We start from the raw sequence: 18,410 nt of genomic DNA, 5'->3' as shown, positions 1-18,410 counted from the left end.
AAATATTTTATTAACTTTTATAAAAATCTATTAAAATTTTAATTTTAATCCGCACCAAATAGGGCATAATTAATTAGTGCACATTGGTCCTTGATGGACAATTAATGTCTCTTTTGCTGTCAAGTTTCAAATTCAAAAATGCTACAAAAACAGAGTCAAAATAAGGTTAAGGGCATGTTTGGGCCCGATTTTTTCACCCAAAAAATTGAATTTTTGACCGTTATTTTACTATTCCAGCAATCATATTTGACTTTTTCTCTCACAGGTGGACCCCACTTTTTTCCTAATGGTCAAAAAAGCAATTCTCAAAATCACTCTCAAACAAGCTCTAAAAACAAGAGGACACGTGTCGAAACATGATTGAACAGTTAGAAATTTTTTTTAAAAAAAATCCTAAATCAAATGCTGCCATCTCAGTCCGAACCATCATTATTCCTTCAGATTACAATGCAACATGAAGACCTTTTAAGGGCATTTTCTTCCGCCAATCCCATTTTCCTTTGTTACTTCCAAATAAAGCATAGGTACAATGATCTTCTTTATCAATATCTTTCAATTAAATAGTTGTTCTTAATTCTTCGTTATCAATTAATACAACATGAATCTTTTAGTAAATGTCACACTAAACCTTACAAAGTAACGGAAAATATTAATGTTGTCGACCAAAATTATTTAAAATAAGATTTGACTTGTTTGATAGGCATTTTTATGTAAAAATACATTTTAGAATAGTAAATTGATGTGAAATGTGTGGTTGAGAAATAAGAAAAAGTTTTTGATTTACGTGTAATATTATTTTAATAAAGAATGTATGGTTGAAAAGAAGAGAGAGAAAAATACATTTTGAAAAAAAGACTACCAAACGAGGCCTATTCAATACTTCAAAACCCATTAAATTCGATATTTCAAAACCCATATCCCAAACTTGCTCTTGTTTTACGATAAATTTGTGTAGGAAAAGAATTTCACACACCACATAACTTTTGACAGTTATCAAAATAATGTGTGCACTTAAATTGACAATCTACCAACCATTAGAAAAAAGTGGTTGTCCCTACTAATCGGAAATTTTAAGGATGTCTTTTTTAGGAATTAATCAAGCATTTAAGCAAGTTTTAAACAGCACAAAGATAATTTCAATGTTATTCGTTCTTCTTCTTGAAAACACCTTTCATACTAACCGGTTCGGTCTTGTCTGTTGGAATAAAGGGTCTGAACCCAAAGAGTCGAGGGGTTCGGCCCAGACAGTAGCATAATAATATTAAGAAGCGAGAAAATTTATAAAGAAAAACGAAAGATGGTGGAATTAATTAAGTATAATTCGACGATTTTCGTCTTGTTTTTTGCATTTTTTGTTGCAAGTTTTTCCAGTTTCGTTATTGCTCAAAGTGACATGCATTTGGATGAGGTATGGGAGAAAAGAGGTGCAGAAGCATGGAACCGGACACTCGAGTCCTATGAGCCAAATCCAGAAAAGATAGTCATGCACATCAATGAAAATATCCACAGGTATTGTAAATTGTCCAACAATCTCATTTAAAAGCTTAGAGAAGAATAAAATTATTCATTTTGACATAGAACTGATTAGGTAATAATTGGTTTGCGTTTGCATTTTCCATTTTCATTTTCAAAATGATTTTTAGTTTTCCCCGAAAAGGGCCCATTTTCCGCGTTTTTCGCGTTTTCGACATTTATAATTGAAAACGATAAAAAGTCGTTTTGCGTTTTCAGTTATAAATTTTAACTCGTTTTCGAAAACAACGGACCAAACGAATTTTCCATGTTTTCGAAAATGAAAAATGAAAAATGGGCCGATCTTTCGAGCACAAAGCACGATTGGCCCATAATTTGTGATGGTTTCAGGAGTTTAAAGGAATTAAATGCAGAAGATGGATTGAATAGCACAAGACGACAGTTAAAGAAGGCCAATAATGGTGAATGCATGGCGACAAACCCAATTGACAGATGCTGGAGATGCCAACCCAACTGGGTCGATAATCGAAAAAGGCTAGCTGATTGTGCACTCGGATTCGGGTACAAGACCAAGGGTGGAAAAGATGGGAAGTTCTACGTGGTCACTGATTCATCCGACGATGAAATGGTGAATCCTAAACCTGGAACCCTACGCCATGCCGTCATCCAAAAGGAGCCATTGTGGATCATATTTGAACGTAGTATGGTCATAAGGCTGAACCAAGAACTAATAATGGAAAGCGATAAAACGATCGACGGTCGCGGTGTGACAGTTCATATTGCTCATGGGGCGGGCATTACTATTCAATTTGTGAAGAATGTGATAATTCATGGACTTCACATTCACGACATTGTTCCGGGCAGCGGAGGCCTTATTAGGGATTCCGTCGAACATTATGGATACCGAACCAAGAGTGATGGTGATGGCATTTCAATATTCGGGGCTCAAAATCTTTGGATTGATCATGTTTCGATGAGAAATTGCTTTGACGGTCTCATTGATATAGTTCAAGCATCCACTGGGATCACTATCTCCAACGGTCACTTCACTGATCATAATGAGGTATGCAAACACTCGGCCTACCTCTACTAGCTAACGCTCGAAAAACAAAAGCAATATGCCTGACACCACTCGATTTACACCTCTAGACGTACTTACATCTCATACTTTATAGGTGATGCTTTTTGGTGCAAGTGATAGTTACACGCAGGATGAGAAGATGCAAATAACGGTTGCTTTTAATCATTTCGGCAAGAGATTGATACAAAGAATGCCAAGATGTCGATATGGTTACATCCATGTAGTCAACAACGATTACACTCACTGGAATATGTATGCAATTGGTGGCAGCCAACATCCTATCATTATTAGCCAGGGCAATCGATACATCGCACCTCCTCAAAATATCTTTGCAAAAGAGGTATTTAAGAATCACACTCAATATCAATCTCGGGATGAACAATCATGCATGTTGTAACAACTACATAGGATAAATTCACCAATAAAATTGCTCATAATGAAGGGTTATCTTAGAATACAATTACGTCGTTAATCCACTTTTCCTCTAATAACGAACATGAACCCAATTAGTTGACTTGATAGAGCCCTACTTCTATGTGACCGTGAATTATAATTAACAAAACAATGTGCTCTTTTTTTGTAAGGACTCAGTCTCTGCATTATCTATTTTGAAAGAGCACATGTCCGTCTTACACCTCATAGATTTCTTTACTGTTTCTAACACTAATTCTAGCAACCACATTAGATAAAACTCACATTTAAAACCGATTCCATAAACCAAGTCTTGAGTATCTCTCGTGTGCGTTTATTCGACGCGTATGTTTGTGGTGTTAATACAGGTGACAAAGAGGGACTATGCTGAAGAATCAGAATGGAAGCAATGGACATGGAGATCAGAAGGAGATCTTTTCTTAAGAGGAGCATTTTTTGTTCAATCTGGAGACCCGAATTGGTCTAAGAAACACCCGGAAATTTCTGATGCCCTACCCGCTGGCCCGGCTACACAGGTCTACGAGCTCACAAAATTTGCAGGGGCACTCAAATGCATGGTTGGAAAACCATGTTAGTTTTTTTTTTTTTTTTTTTTTTATAAAAAAAATTTTTCAGAAATTGGAGACCCAACCACTTATGCCACAACATAGAGGATGATTCTCAGATTAAAGCTTTTTTTTTTTTTTTTTTTTTGGTGAATAAAATTTAGTCAAAATTGCATTATTTTGATGTTTTTGGCTGGTGAAAAGAGAAGAAAAGGAAGTTACTATGTAATTTAAAAATATTTAATTATTTTTCCAAAGAACTAAGAACGAAATTAGCACAGACGAAGAGAATGAAATATGAAAAATAAAGCATTGCTATTCTATTCTGTTTTATTTTATCTAATAGTGTACTTATTTGGTATAATTGGAAAATTCGAATATATTTTACCTATTTCATTGTTGGAATTTTTGTTCTCTCGTAATATATAATTATTTCTTACATTTTTTCATGCAAAAAAAGAATATAAGGAAATCTACATATCTTAGCTGTTATGATGGTTGACTTAATTCAATTTTACAACTCATGAAATAACTTATATCAACTGTGTTACGAAAAAGTGAGAATATGCAATAGAAAAATAGGAACAAGAACTCGTATTTACATGAAAACTTTAGACAAAAAAAAATCATGAGCAGAGGATGAGAAAATCCTCAATATCAAAATGAGTACAAGATAATAACATTTTGGATGGCTCACGAATTTTTATATGGTGTCGTAAATGTATGGTGTTCAGTAAGGTTTATATGAAAGTAATAAAAGCTTTTAAGGATCGCGAATTCTAGAGATGGCAATTGGGCCGAGCGGCTCGTCGGCTCGCCCGCTTGACTCTCGAAAACGAGGCTCGTGGGCCAAAGCATTTGGTGAGCCGAGCCAAGCTGAGCCCACTCAGCTCGCACAAATGACAAGCCGCTCGGGGGTGTGGCTCATGGCTCATATTTTTAAAGTGACCGTTAACGGTCACTGAACATCTCTTTTTTTTTCCCACTTCTATAAATGACCCCATTAACCCCCAAATTTTTTCATCTCAATTCTCAACCGTCTTTCTATCAAATCTCAGGTCTCTTGTGCAAATAGCATCAATTACTTAGTCAATAATCTACAATTATACAATATTAATTCATTTTTACAATTCATTCAATTTCAATTTCAATTTCAATTTATCCAATTCTCATTTCTCACTATAGTTATTGAAATTTCGTCCAATTCTCGTTTCTCACTACATTTATACTTTTATTAGTTGTTATATTTGGATTTCATTATAAACAATCAAACAAATTGGTCCACGCTCATTTATTGAGGGCTTGTTCGATACAGGATGTGGCAAATTGTCTAGGACGCCACAAAGTCAATTTTGAAATGAATTTGCCGATTTAAATGACGTATCCATACCTGAAGATGTTGGCATTCATGGTCATGAAAGCAACAATTCAATTTATTTGGATGATATTGACGTTCTTGAAGCGGAATATGAGACGAAGAGCCCGAATTAAACATTTCAGATGCAAGGGAAAAGCGAAAAGGGAAAAAACAAGTAAAATGTTGGGATCACTTTAAGTTGATGTCAACAGAAAAAGTCGTCGATGGCTTCGCAGAATATAAAGTAGTATGTAAATACTGCCAACAAAGATTGGCATGACAAAAAGGAATTAGTAACACCCATCTCAACCGCCACTATAAAGCATGTGTGGCCAGATGTTGACTTCTTCCAGCCGATTAAACACAATTATAATTTGATAGTCCAGGTACCGGTTCTACGACTCCACCCCTATCCACATGGGTGTATTCGAAGGAGAAAACTTGAACCGAAATGGTGAAATTTGTTGTTGTCACGGAGTTACCTTTGGCTATTGCCGACAACCAACACTTTATCTCATAAGTGAAAAAATATCTACAACCAAGGCACATTAAAGTAAGTCGAAACACTCTTCGTGCCGATACAATACAATATTTTAATGATTCAAAATAATAATTAATTATGGTTTTGCGATAATATGAGAGTGTTATATCTTTAACTTCGGATATATGCGAAGGGGTTAATAAAAGAGTTTATATAGTTACAACCGCACACTATATAGATCCAGTTTGGTGCATGCATAAAAAAAATTATTGCTTATATAATTCAGTACTAAAATTTGATCTTTTAGTTTCGATAATGCTAGTGTTAATAAGGTAGTTGTCGATAAACTGTGTAAGGTACTGCAACATAATTTCGATGGGTATTTGTTTCATATTCATTGTGTGTGATATATTTTGAATTTAATTGTGTAAGATGGCTTCAAACATATAAAGGATGAATTTCAAATGATTAGGAACCCACTAGTATATATCACGATCTCCCTTAGTATAAAAAAAAGCATTTGAAGATTATTGTGAATAAATAGGGGTAACGACTACTAAAACATTTGTCAGCGACGTAGACCATAGATGGAACTCTACTGACTCGCTATTAAAATCATGTGAGCATTGCGAACTGACTTTTATAATAATAGACATGGTATAAGCGATGACGATGACGATGCTATGTTGAATGAATCTGATCGGCATTTAGTTTTGAAAGTTAAAAGATTTTCGATATCTTTTTATGAAATCACAAAGATTTTATCGGGTGTTTATTGTTCCCACAAGTTGTATGGTGCTTGAACGTTTTTATATAATTGCAAGAACATTCCATAAATATAACAATGACCCTGATTTTAATGAAATTATAATTACTATGGAATTAAAGTTTAGAAAATATTGGGAATACTTGCCTATGTTATTTCCTTTAGTATGCGTAAGGACCCTCGATATAATTTATCGGGAACTAAATACGTAATTGATCAAATCAATAAAGTCATAACGTTTAATATACCTATCACTTATAGGAATTTAGAGCAAACATTATATAAAATGTATGAATTATATGCAAATTGAATGGGTGCGAATGTTAGTCGGGTACCCTCTGCACCTATTCCTTCTCCTCAAATTGAAGAAGATTACGACAAAATAATGAATTTATTTCTAGGCATTAATACGTATAGATATGATGCAACTATAAGTGTCATGTCATCTTTATTTGCATCTCATCAAATATCGACCGCAACTCAAAATGCGACGCATATCGAATTAATTGATTATTTCAATCAGAAAATGTCAACAGACAAAACAATTAAAAAAATTTCAGAAGAAGTAATTGAATTCTGGTGAAAGTATGAAAGACGTTGGCCAATTATTTTTGCAATTGCGAAATATTTGCTTACACATCCGGTTAAATCTGTTGTTTTAGAGTCTGCTTTTAATGCAGGTAAAAGGGTTTTGACCGATGTCAGGAGCCGATTGAAAGAAGATGTTTTGAAAGAGTTAATATGCCGAAATTGCATGTCGTCAGGTAAGTGATATTTTATTTAATTATATTAATCAGAATTTCTTATTTTTTAACGTTATATTTAATATTATTTAAAAAAATTGTACACATTATAAAAAGTTGTTCGTGTACAATTTTTAACTCCGCCTATTTAAAATTGATATTACTGGTCCCAAGTTCGAATAAAGGAGGAAGGTTTACATTTTATCGACTTTAAAAAGAAAATGAAAAAAATGTTATTTTGTAAATGTATTTTTTGAATATGTACTTCAAAAAAACCATCTTCATTACATAAATATTTAACACTTTATAGAAAATATTACTATATGATAGCAATAAAAAAAATTGTCTTCATTAATTTTTTTTTTAAATGTATTTGTGTTCATTTGTTTTTCTGTTTAAAAAAAAAAGACGAGCTCGCAATCCGTTGAAAATGAACCACGTGGCAAGTCGAGCCGAGCTCATGTGGATACTGGTCAAGCCGATTCGACTCGACCCATTGCCATCTCTACCGATTTCAAGGTGTCATTTATGAAGATGCTAGAAGCAAAGAGATGACCTATCTTGGAACTACTTTGATGTTACTGTTGTTTTAATTTGTGATATTGAAAGTTGAAGTATTGTGTTATTTTCAAAGCTTGAAGTACTTTTTTTCATGTTGTGGTGATGTTGTACTATTTTCATTTATGAACATAATAATGTTGGTTGGGGAACTAATGTTAATTTTTGCCTAGTTTCTAAATGCTTAATTGCTTGTTTTATTCAAAAGAGTGGTGGTTGATATGACTTGTGTTAATTATTTTGGCCAGTGAATCAAATGTGGATGATAATGTGAATGCCAATGATTCCATTGATGAAGATTCGACTGACGATGATTTGTTATATATGGATGATTTTGACACAATTTTTTGTGATTTAATGATGCTTAATTGCTTTTTTGCCAACAAAGAAAATGCCAATAGCAGGAGATCTTGTAGAACATCATTGCTTACAGGGAAAATCTACATGCTAGAAATTTTGAATGGATATCCGGACATGTGCTATCCTAATTTTCATATACAGAAACGCATTTTCATGAATTTTTGTGATATCTTGAAAGAGAAAGGGTTGCTAAAAGATGGGAAAAATGTGAACGTCGAGGAGGGTGTTGCTATGTTTCTGATGATTATAGGGCACACTACACGATACATTGTTATTGGTGATAGGTTTCAGCATTCCACCAACATGATACATAAATGGTTTAAATGAGTTGTAAGGGCTGTTTGTTCATTTGGCATTGAGATAATCCATTAAACAAATCAAGACATTGTGCATGAGCGGATTTTGAGCAAATATCATTTCTCTAAGGATTGTATAGGCGTAATAGATAGAACACATATTGCAGCTTGGGCTCCTGTATCGAGACAAATATCTTTTCAATGAAGGAAAACTAATGTAACACAAAATGTGATGTTAACATGTGATTTTGATATAAAATTCACATTTGTGTATTCTGGTTGGGAAGTTACTACTAATGGTACTCGAGTATTCATTGATGCAGTTACAAGAAGCTCGAACAACTTTTCAATGCCACGAGGTATATTCTTATACTTCAAATAATTATTGCGAATATATTTACAATATCACACTCTGTAAGCCTTTTTTATTTTGCAGATCAATTTTACGTTGTTGATTCTGGATATCCAAACATGGCTAGATTTCCTGCCCCTTATCGAGATCAAAGATATCATCTGTGTGAATATGTTGGATGGGGAAGCCTACGTGGAAAGGAATAATTGTTCAACTATAGACACTCATCGTACTGTAACATTATTGAATGTTGCATTGGAGTTTTAAAGGCAAAATTTTCTATTCTGAAGTTGATTATCAATTATCCACTTAGTTGGAAAAGACAAATTCCTACTGCATGTTGCGCAATAAACAATTCGTTAGGAGTACGATTTAGATAAGTTGTTCGTAGAGTATTCAGAGAAGAATATGGTATTTCAAGACATATCGGAGTTGAGTCAAGATCAAGAGTAATACATTTTGATGCTAGTCAAACAGCTCAAATGGGACAAGTCAGGGATCAAATTGCTACACAAATGTGGAATGACTACTCAAGACATCGTACATGATTTCATGGATGTACTTTATATTTTGTTTAGTGTCTGCTTGTTTTGCCATGGCATGTAAACTTCTAATAATATCTATTGAATTGTATTGTCAAATTTAATTTAGATTGTGTTTTTTATATCTGTCAAATTTTTTTTTTCAAGATTTACCAACTTCAAAATTTATATGTTATTTAATAATATATATTAACATTAAACTATTAAAATTTATTGAATAATTATATTTCTTGAATAAAATATTATAAAAAAATATTCTCAAAATTTCAAAGTAAACGTTTTTTTCAATTTAATGTTTTGAAAAACAGTTTCTCAAAATGATAAAGAGAACGTATTTTCAACAATTTCAAAATAGGCACTCAAAACACAAAACCCAAAATGAATTCAAAGCTCAAAACTATAAAACTGAAACACGAAAAGAACCACCCTTAAATTTGTGTAGACTTAGAAGCAGCCTTTTTCTTGTTAATGTTGACTTTAAGTAAGTATTACACTTTTTGACGAGTAATTTGACAAACACTATACTTAACATTTAATATAATCTTTTGAACCTAAACATTTCATTCATTTTCCATTCTGAATCCGAAAGAAAAGCAAAAACTTTTTTCTCTTTTCATCGTACAAATCTCAGCACAAATTAACTATCCTAGTATTAGTTAATTTATTTTTAGTTAACTCAAGCATAAAAATATTTTTTCCTCCACTTATATCATGCACGAATCTTTTGTATTTTGTTTTTGCTTTATCTCTGTATTTATGTACATGGAAAACTATGATATTAATTTATTTTCTAAAATTTTTCGATTTATTTTGAATTTTTATAATCAAAACTTGATTTATTTATTTAAAAAAATTTTGTTGTCTTTGTTTTCTTACTATTTTATTTATAAAAACCTACGGATAACACAAAGTGATTACTTTTATTTTTATTTTTTTAACAAATGATGCTATTTTTGCTAGCTACAACTATGTCATTAATGATCGACCATAATAAACTCTCCCAAACCAAAAATTCTGCTTGTGGTCGATTCAAAGGCTCATGGACCATATAAGGAAATTGCTTCAGCTGTAAATTATGTATTTTATGTTTCCTAATTAGTCTCGTCTGTAAAGTTTATATATACATCAAGCTGTGGCTCAAGAAACAGACACTAAAATCACATTAAAAAATTATTAGAATTCAAATTTGGTATTAGAGCTGAGAATGACCAACGCCAATGATACACTATAAAATACCAACTCCAATTCTCCACCCTTACCAGCTTCAAGCAAAAATGGTGCCTCCAATGCAGCAAAGCAACCATTTCTCACCATTTGGTGTCAACCTAACTCAAATGGTATCAGTGTCAAGCTTGACAAAATCAAGTTTCTATTGTGGTAGAATATGATTGTGCCTGTCATTCATGGACACAATCTTGAAGGCCACATTCTAGATACAAAGGTGTATCCTCCAAAATTTATTGGCACTCAAACTACTGGAGATGTAGGAGTTAGCGTTGAAATGACTCAAAATCAGAGACGGATATAGGGGGGGACTGGACTGGGCTTGGCTGAGCTATAGTCCCCCCCCCCCCCCCAAGGCCCAAGAAATTTATTTTTTTAATGCATTTTTCATTTGTTTTTTTGAAAAAAATAGTTTTTTGTGTGTAAATTTTTTTTCTTTTTCGCGTATTAGTCCGGTTTAAAATTTTATAGTTTGATTTTGGATCCAATCCTGAATCCCTCCCTGTTCAAAATCCTCAATTGATGGGGTGGATTTAATCCTCAACGACTCCTAAAATAGCTATGAGAGTTATGGGTTCTAGCAACTCCAACCAACTTTGGGCTATGGTGAAGGAGAGTTATGGCATTCAAAACAGAAGATCCAGGATAACCTTTCTCACTAGTGAACTCTAGAAAACAAGGAAAAAGAACTATGAGTATTGATCAATATCTCTTAACACAATGAAACTTTCAATCTTGAGATTGCTAGTAGAACCATTTCACACACTGGTCTTGTGAATCAAGTTTTAGCTGGATTAGATGAAGCAATCATGCTATATGTACAGAAATTTTTGTCAGACAGTTTAACAGATTGTCAGTTGGCACAATTTCATTAGATATTGAACAAAAAATAATTTCAAACTAGCCAATTTAGTATTGCCACCTCATCGTCTATAAAAATCCCTGTAAATGCATTATGTACAAAGAGATGAAGAATATACAACAACAAGAGGGACTCCATCTCTTGGGAGATGGGAGAACTCAATCAACTCTATCACCTTTGAGAGCAGACTTGGATCATCTCAATGCTATCAAGGACGAAGTAGTAGCAGGGATTAATCTTAATCAATAGGCATAGTTTCGTTCTAATGTCGGAGAGTTAGAGAATCATTGTAGCCAAACCTTGGTAGTTTGTAGGGTAACCTTGGACGTTTTGGTTCCTAAATCCTAATAGTAAAAGGTTTGATAAAATCAAAACAAAGTTTACCGAATATGGTTAATAGATAGGTCTCGTAACCACAGACATTTAATTGATTTTATCATTTCATCCCATACGACACGAGGACGATATACATCATTATTCCGCTGTATTTCATTGCTTTCCACAATTAAAAACTCCAAAAGATTGAAAGATCATTGATTGGAGCGCAATTGAAGCTCCCCGATAACCCCAAAAAAATTAATAATAATAAAAAATAGAGGAATGCCTCATCCATGAAACTTTTACATTGGAAAGTAGCATTGGACAGCACATTCAATTCTTATCCTGGAAATAATCGAAAAATTGTAGTAGTCACAGCACTTTATGGATAGAGAGTCTGCTTCTTTATCTGAGACGAAGAACACATTACGCAGAAGTGGAAGTCTCCTATATAAAATCACTGGCCACTGTAAAAGGAGAAAACGAGATTATTATCGATCTTCTGTAAAAATATGAAACATTGTATTAAATTGACAAGAACAATTAACAAACATCTAAGTTTCTCTCAATCTTAACCATGTAAAGTCCTATGTCATAGGCATGTACCACCGACTGTAGGAGATAGATTGTCTCCACCGAACTATCTAGTCGAGTGTATTAAACATATGCTTAAAGTTCGGTGTTCATACACAAAATAAAGTTCGCTTAGTCAAGATTGGATATCACTCGATAAAAGAAAAAGAAACTTCAATTTTGTTCATTATATCGTCAAGTACTATTGAAGCACGAAGTGTACGAACCTCGGGATGTTGAGGGAACTACAACAACGTGCATAGTCGCATTGTTGGGAGGCAAAGACAACCGAAGCGGATAAAGCTTTCCATTTACTCGATTACGCGAACAAACAATTATGTTTTCAAGCCCTGTTTCTTCTGCCAATTTCTCTGTCAATTCCTCCAATCCATGCCCTTTGAATTGAAAAGAAGGCCCTTCGACCACATCGTTAACGTTACCATAATCATCCGCAACGTTGTAATATATAAGCCGTCCTTCAGATTTTCTCGGTGAGTCATCAGACAAACCACCAGGCTGTGCATCGAAACGGCTACGTATGAGAATATAATTTATACACAATCATAGCATACACTAAAATAGAAGTGCATTTGTGCGATTTATCCCTTAACATGCATGCAGAAGATGATCACTCGTTTGAGCAGACCAATCTAGAAATCCATATGCTCGTTTTTGAGTTTTCATATGAATGAATTGCTTGTTGGAGGAGATATTGGTCTATATTTCAGTAATTAGTAGATGTGAGATTGATACCCTAACATTTAGTACGCAATATTGAACAAGATTGTACGCTAAACTTGTCAAAAACTGTGTAATAACATGCCAAAAATGAGAACAAACCTGAACATTTGGGAATGTAGGGGACATTAGACGAAAGGATGATGAGTTTACATCATCCTCTAACGATTCAGATCGCGAAACTTTTGGTGGCGATTCTTGTCGAATCTCAACAACATCGACGTCCCATAAAATCCAGTCGTGATGTCTATGGGGAATATCGTGAGTTACCGAGTTTCTCCAAGGAGGCAAACCTCCATTTGCGCGTAAATAATCCCCATATCTTGTTTTAAGCTTTATTTTCATACCGTCTCGTATAGGCTCCCATTCAACCGATGAATCCAATTTTCGTGGAAAAGTTTGAACAACTTTATTACCGGTCACACCTAGAAGAAATTGCTCGTCCGAGGCTGAAAGGTATTTTCCGTAACAACTTTTGTGGCGATTCTTGTCGAATCTCAACAACATCGACGTCCCATAAAATCCAGTCGTGATGTCTATGGGGAATATCGTGAGTTACCGAGTTTCTCCAAGGAGGCAAACCTCCATTTGCGCGTAAATAATCCCCATATCTTGTTTTAAGCTTTATTTTCATACCGTCTCGTATAGGCTCCCATTCAACCGATGAATCCAATTTTCGTGGAAAAGTTTGAACAACTTTATTACCGGTCACACCTAGAAGAAATTGCTCGTCCGAGGCTGAAAGGTATTTTCCGTAACAACTTTTCAAACGTATGATATTGTCCACACCTTCAACAAACTCGACCGTCCATTTAGCATTGTTCGACGAGCCAGCACGATCTTGGATCGTGGATTCTTCGTTGTCGCCTGCTGTTAAATACTTGTCATGATGGCTCTTAAGTCGGATGGATTTCGCTTTCTTGAAAAAATCCATGCCGGAGACCTGAAAATAAGCAAAAAATAACTCGATGAAATTGGATTAAATTATGAAATTTGTCAATCTATATAATTTATTTGATTTTGGTAGAGATGAAGGGGATAATTTCTCTTATAGGGTGGTTTTGCAGAAATATCCGCAGATGGATTTGGCTTTGATCAAACCTTCATTTGGTCCTTTTGGAGACAAGTGTAATGTGAAAAAATAAACAAAATCTTACAAAATTAATTAGGTCCCACTCTTTCTTTTTCTATTTCCTTTTTTGTTATCTATTAGGCCAAATTGAAGGCATTATTTTATATTTTTTGGGTTAGGGTAATTAGAAATTTCAATGTATGAGCCGGAGATTACGCAAATTGGTGTCCTTTTGATTTATTGCCCTAGCAGAGACCTCAATTATTTGCTTGCTTTAACAAAATTTAGCCCCTGATTGATTGATGGTCATTATTGTTGAAAAATAATGTTTTTAAAGCTATGTTTGATTGCACCTCAATTTTATGGAAAATGGAAATCAAATTTCATCTTTCCAATTTTTTGTTATTTGATTAACAAAATTTTCTCTAGAATTCGAATTACACCTTTTATGCATCTAAGCTAAATTCCATGTTTTCCTTGAATTCCAATTCTCACCAAAATGGCGAGAATTGGAATTCTCGGTTACTGTAGCACTTTTTTTTTTTAATTTTTTTTGTTGGCAATGGAAATAATTTCTAAGAATTATCGTAAAAAAATATTTCCCTTTAAATGTCAATTTTCATATAAAATAAAATCAAACGAATAACAAAAGATAGATTATTTTCTTGAAATTTTTGTGTGTTTTTTTTTTTTTTTTTGACAATAGAAATTTTTTTTATCCCAATATCAGTAAAATCTATTATTTTAATTGACAATTTTCATGTAAAATAAAGCCAAATGGAGATCAAAAACACTTTTATTTCAACCTTTTTTACATGGAAAATTATCCCAATCAAACAAAATAATTTACAATTCTGAGGAAAATAATTTCTAGGCAATTCAATTCCCTGAAATTCGTTTTCAATTCAATTCAATTCCATATTTGCAATCAAACGAACTCTAATAATATTTTTTGTGGAAAATGTGTGATTATAAAGTAAGAAAAAGTTTTAAATTTACATGCAGAATAATTTATTGTATGAATGTATTGTTTAAAATGAGTATATAAAAAATAGAATTTTCAAATAATGGCTACTAATCAAGGAATTAATATTCTAGAAAAGTAAGTCCTAACTTGCGATCTAAGAAAGAAACTTCTAATCAAAATCAAACATGTTTTATGCAGCTGTCAACACAAGATTCTTTGATCGATTGACATTCATGTCATAAAAAATACGCCGAATTTGAAGTTCTATAGAATTAAAGTGAATCGTGTCAAATTCAATATGGAGTTGATCGATAAAGAGTATACCGGCTCTCCTAAGTAAACATTTATCCCTATTCGGTTTCTAAATAATGGGGCATTTTTCACGCCTCTAAATAGGTGGAAATTATTAGGTCCCGTTTGGTACACGTTAATGTAAAAATAAAAATAAAAAATATAGGCTTTACGGGTTTCATACAAGAAATAAAAAGTCAACTATGACAACTTAAAATGATGAATAACGATCATATTTTTCATTTTAATGGACAGGGAATGAGAATCAAACAAATGCTAATATCTAGTGGCGAGAAATTGACTTCGTGACATGAATAATTTATTTAAGAATAGCAAATGACGCTAGAAATAAAGGAATCTTTTTGTATTATATCATGCATGTTGACTTTATTTACTCATTCTAACTCCTTTCACCTAACTCAACTATTATTGTACCTTACATAAATTATTGGAGCTTTAATTCGATGGCTAAATGCTATATTTTAAAGGAGTTGAGATCCGGCATCCATTTATACCGTCTAATTTTCTATCTATCAAATTACAAATTGATACATCATGAAAAATTAAAATCGATGATAACTTTAATTTTTCATGATGTGTCAATTTACAATTGAGTAAACAAAAAATTAGATAGCAAAAATGGATAATAGATCTCAACTGGTTTTCAAGAAGGAAAGGGTTAAAATGTGTCGCACTGCTCGATATCTTGAACACCGTTTAGCCCATGTTCGAGTCCCATTTTATAATCTTTTCAAATTTTCTTTAATTCATTCATAATAATACGTTTTTCTTATAAAATAATTTTGTACTTGGATTCAAATTTCGTTATTACTTTTCAGCTCTACATTCACTATTAAAAAAATTTATTTTCATATTGTAAGTGTAGAAGAAAGTACCTGTTTCATGGATTCGTTACATGACCTTCTAGATTGGATAATCGGCGACCCTGTATCCGGCGAACCCGTATAATCCTCCGGCAATGAAGAAAAACTTGAGGTCCGCGATAGGAAACTCGACCCCAAATCCGAGTCCGATATACAAATATCCACAATATCCACTCCCCACAAAACCCAGTTTTGAGTTGCTGTTCTATGTGGAATATCATGAGTTATTGAATTCCTCCATGGCGGCGTCCCTCCATTGGCCCTCAAGAATTTCCCTTCCCTGGTCATTAGTTTCACGCAGTTCCCTTCTTTTACAGGCTCCCATTCAATTGAAGCGTCCATTTTCGTTGCCGGAATAGTTTGCAGAACCTTTTTTCCGGTCATGCCGAGAAGAAATGGCTCGTCCGCCGCCGTGAGGTAATTGCCATGGCAGCTCTTAAGGCGGATTACGGTATTTTTTCCTTCGATGAATTCAACTGTCCATCGTGCCTTGTGTGAAGCACCGTTCCGGCTCTGCCGGACTGTTTCTTCGTCTTCATCTGCTACCAGGTACTTGCCGAGATGACTTTGGAGTCTAACTGCTTTAGCTTTGCTGAAGAACTCCATTCCACCCTATATTCAAGAAATGTAGAAGAAAATTAATACTGTGTTTTCTCGACTTAATCGGTAACAAATATAACTGAGTTTGGAAATATACCCGTCTTCCACTTGTCTGTGAGGACCTATCTGATGCAATTGACGGCCAGCGGCTCTGAGAAGTGGAGATTGACGGCCGACGACTCTCTGGCGCGGCGGTGGATTGCAAGCTATTCTCCCTGCTCTCGTGGGTAATTGATGGCGAACGAGTGTTTGAAGCTGAATATTCATATTCCGATGAAAAACTAGAGGCGCAGCTCGATATATACTCGTTGTCCAACACAGATATATCCACCATCTCCACCTCCCACAGAACCCAATCCTGGGTGGCGGTTCTGTGCGGCAGATCATGAGTTATGGAATTTCTCCACGGCGGCGTTGCACCATTAGCCCTCAAGAATTTGCCTCCTTTAGTTCTCAGTTTCACTTTATACCCTTCCTTAATGGGCTCCCATTCTACTGAATTATCCTTCATTGTCACCGGAACTGTTTGCAGAACCTTTTTTCCAGTCACGCCGAGGAGAAAAGCCTCGTCGGTGGCGGTAAGGTACTTCCCATTGCAGCCCTTGAGGCGGATTACGTGGGGATTCCCTTCCACAAGCTCTACCGTCCACCGCGCCTTCTTGGAGGCGCCGCTGTTGCGGCTCTGTCGTACAGTTTGTTCATCGTCGTCTGCTACTAAGTACTTGTCGAGATGGCTTTTGAGTCGAACAGCTTTGGCTTTGTTGAAAAACTCCATAAATTATCTGTTGCGTAAAGCAAGTTTTGTTTTTTGGTTCTTATAGTGGGAATCCGTGATTATAAAAGAGTCAAATTCTGGGCGATTTCGATGAGTTGACTCGGAAGTTTCGAAGATGGTTAAAGGCGATGTAAATATTGACCGGGTTGGTTTTTCATGACGAATATTGAAATGCAAGTTGAGGCATTTTGAGTTGACTTGAATGTTCAGCAACACGGTTGATCGTACCAAATCAAACAGCTAAATAGTACTCTTTATGTCGAAGAAGCGAAAAAATAAAGGTGGTTCGATAGTGATTATGATAATTGATTTTTTGAACGTTATGTAAGTATTATGCCCTAGGTCCAATCGACTTTAGACATAAATACTTTTATATATAATTAATGTAATTAAATGGCAGATCTATTATTTAATTAATAGACAATTAAATAAATAATAGAGTCCGTAGATTCAAATATTTGTAATTTATTAATCACAAGGAGTTGTGATTGTGAGATACAAATTACATCTGATTGAATCTTAAATCATCCGTGGTCGTAAGTAATAACGAGATACGGATATCGTTATTACGGTTAGACCATCACGTGTGGCATTTCTTACTTGTGAAGTAAGTAGCTGATCTCACAAGTTAAAGTGTGGTGACACTTAAATGAACACGTGGATGTTTGTTATAGAACAAAACATTGGAGACCCGTCGAGAGATTCCACATGGATAACTATCTGAGTGTCGGTGGTTAATCTCTAACGTTCGGTAGTGAAATTGGTCCTTTGACTTGAGGTCGTCATGGTACCTTATATGAGGACAGTCATACTTTGGCGGTGTTGGATGTTGCTCTGAAAAGGGCCGCTAATACGACATCGTTCGGGTACGTCAAGAATCGTATGAAGGTTGTGATTGATCAATAAAGGATTCGTCACTCTTAGATAGTAGGAGATTATGATCTGCGTTTCATTCAATTAAGTCAATGATGAAATCCTTGGCCAAGGTGTACTCATAAGTCGAAAAGGAGTTTTCGATTTCTATTGACTTAATAGTGGAGTGAAAGATATGATCGATGATCGAGATTGACACAATTTCATATCTCGTAATTGATCGGATCATATTGACGAAGGGATTATA

General features: G+C 34.4%; 3 protein-coding genes across 3 annotated transcripts in view; 1 reads left to right on the top strand and 2 right to left on the bottom strand.

Moving 5' to 3' along the window:
• The first annotated feature begins 1,153 nt into the window (after nt 1–1,153).
• Nucleotides 1,154–3,588, top strand: LOC111375537 (probable pectate lyase P59). The gene is made up of 4 exons (XM_022998373.1): nt 1,154–1,509; nt 1,864–2,536; nt 2,649–2,894; nt 3,334–3,588. The coding sequence occupies exons 1-4, from the start codon at nt 1,298–1,300 to the stop codon at nt 3,559–3,561; spliced, it is 1,359 nt and encodes a 452-aa protein (XP_022854141.1). The 5' UTR covers nt 1,154–1,297; the 3' UTR covers nt 3,562–3,588.
• Nucleotides 3,589–11,451: 7,863 nt separating this feature from the next.
• Nucleotides 11,452–18,410, bottom strand: part of LOC111408627 — a 12,359-nt gene continuing 5,400 nt past the window's right edge. Inside the window, exons 4-6 of the mRNA XM_023038374.1 lie at nt 12,804–13,161; nt 12,191–12,479; nt 11,452–11,857 (exon numbers count right to left, since the gene is read on the bottom strand). Of these exons, the coding sequence (XP_022894142.1) occupies nt 11,838–11,857; nt 12,191–12,479; nt 12,804–13,161 (667 nt within the window). The 3' untranslated portion in view covers nt 11,452–11,837. The remainder of the gene's footprint in view (nt 11,858–12,190; nt 12,480–12,803; nt 13,162–18,410) is intronic.
• On the bottom strand, nt 13,174–17,475 carry LOC111407967 (the record flags this gene model as incomplete). Its single annotated transcript, XM_023037703.1, has 3 exons — nt 16,613–17,475; nt 15,928–16,527; nt 13,174–13,644 (listed from the first exon to the last, which is right to left on the bottom strand). Coding segments are annotated over exons 1-3 (1,749 nt in total), but the record flags the coding sequence as incomplete, so codon positions are not given.

Source organism: Olea europaea, chromosome 2, assembly GCF_002742605.1.
Source record: "Olea europaea var. sylvestris chromosome 2, O_europaea_v1, whole genome shotgun sequence".
Classification (NCBI taxonomy): domain Eukaryota; kingdom Viridiplantae; phylum Streptophyta; class Magnoliopsida; order Lamiales; family Oleaceae; genus Olea; species Olea europaea.
Note: the sequence above shows the minus strand (reverse complement) of the source record. Positions and strands in the feature narration are given on the sequence as shown.

Excerpts from the sequence above, each read along its gene's own strand:
- LOC111375537 (XM_022998373.1), top strand. The coding sequence starts at position 1,298 with ATGGTGGAATTAATTAAGTATAATTCGACGATTTTCGTCTTGTTTTTT. Across the intron at positions 2,537-2,648 it reads ACTTCACTGATCATAATGAG|GTGATGCTTTTTGGTGCAAG; the intron begins GTATGCAAACAC and ends CATACTTTATAG. Across the intron at positions 2,895-3,333 it reads AAAATATCTTTGCAAAAGAG|GTGACAAAGAGGGACTATGC; the intron begins GTATTTAAGAAT and ends GTGTTAATACAG.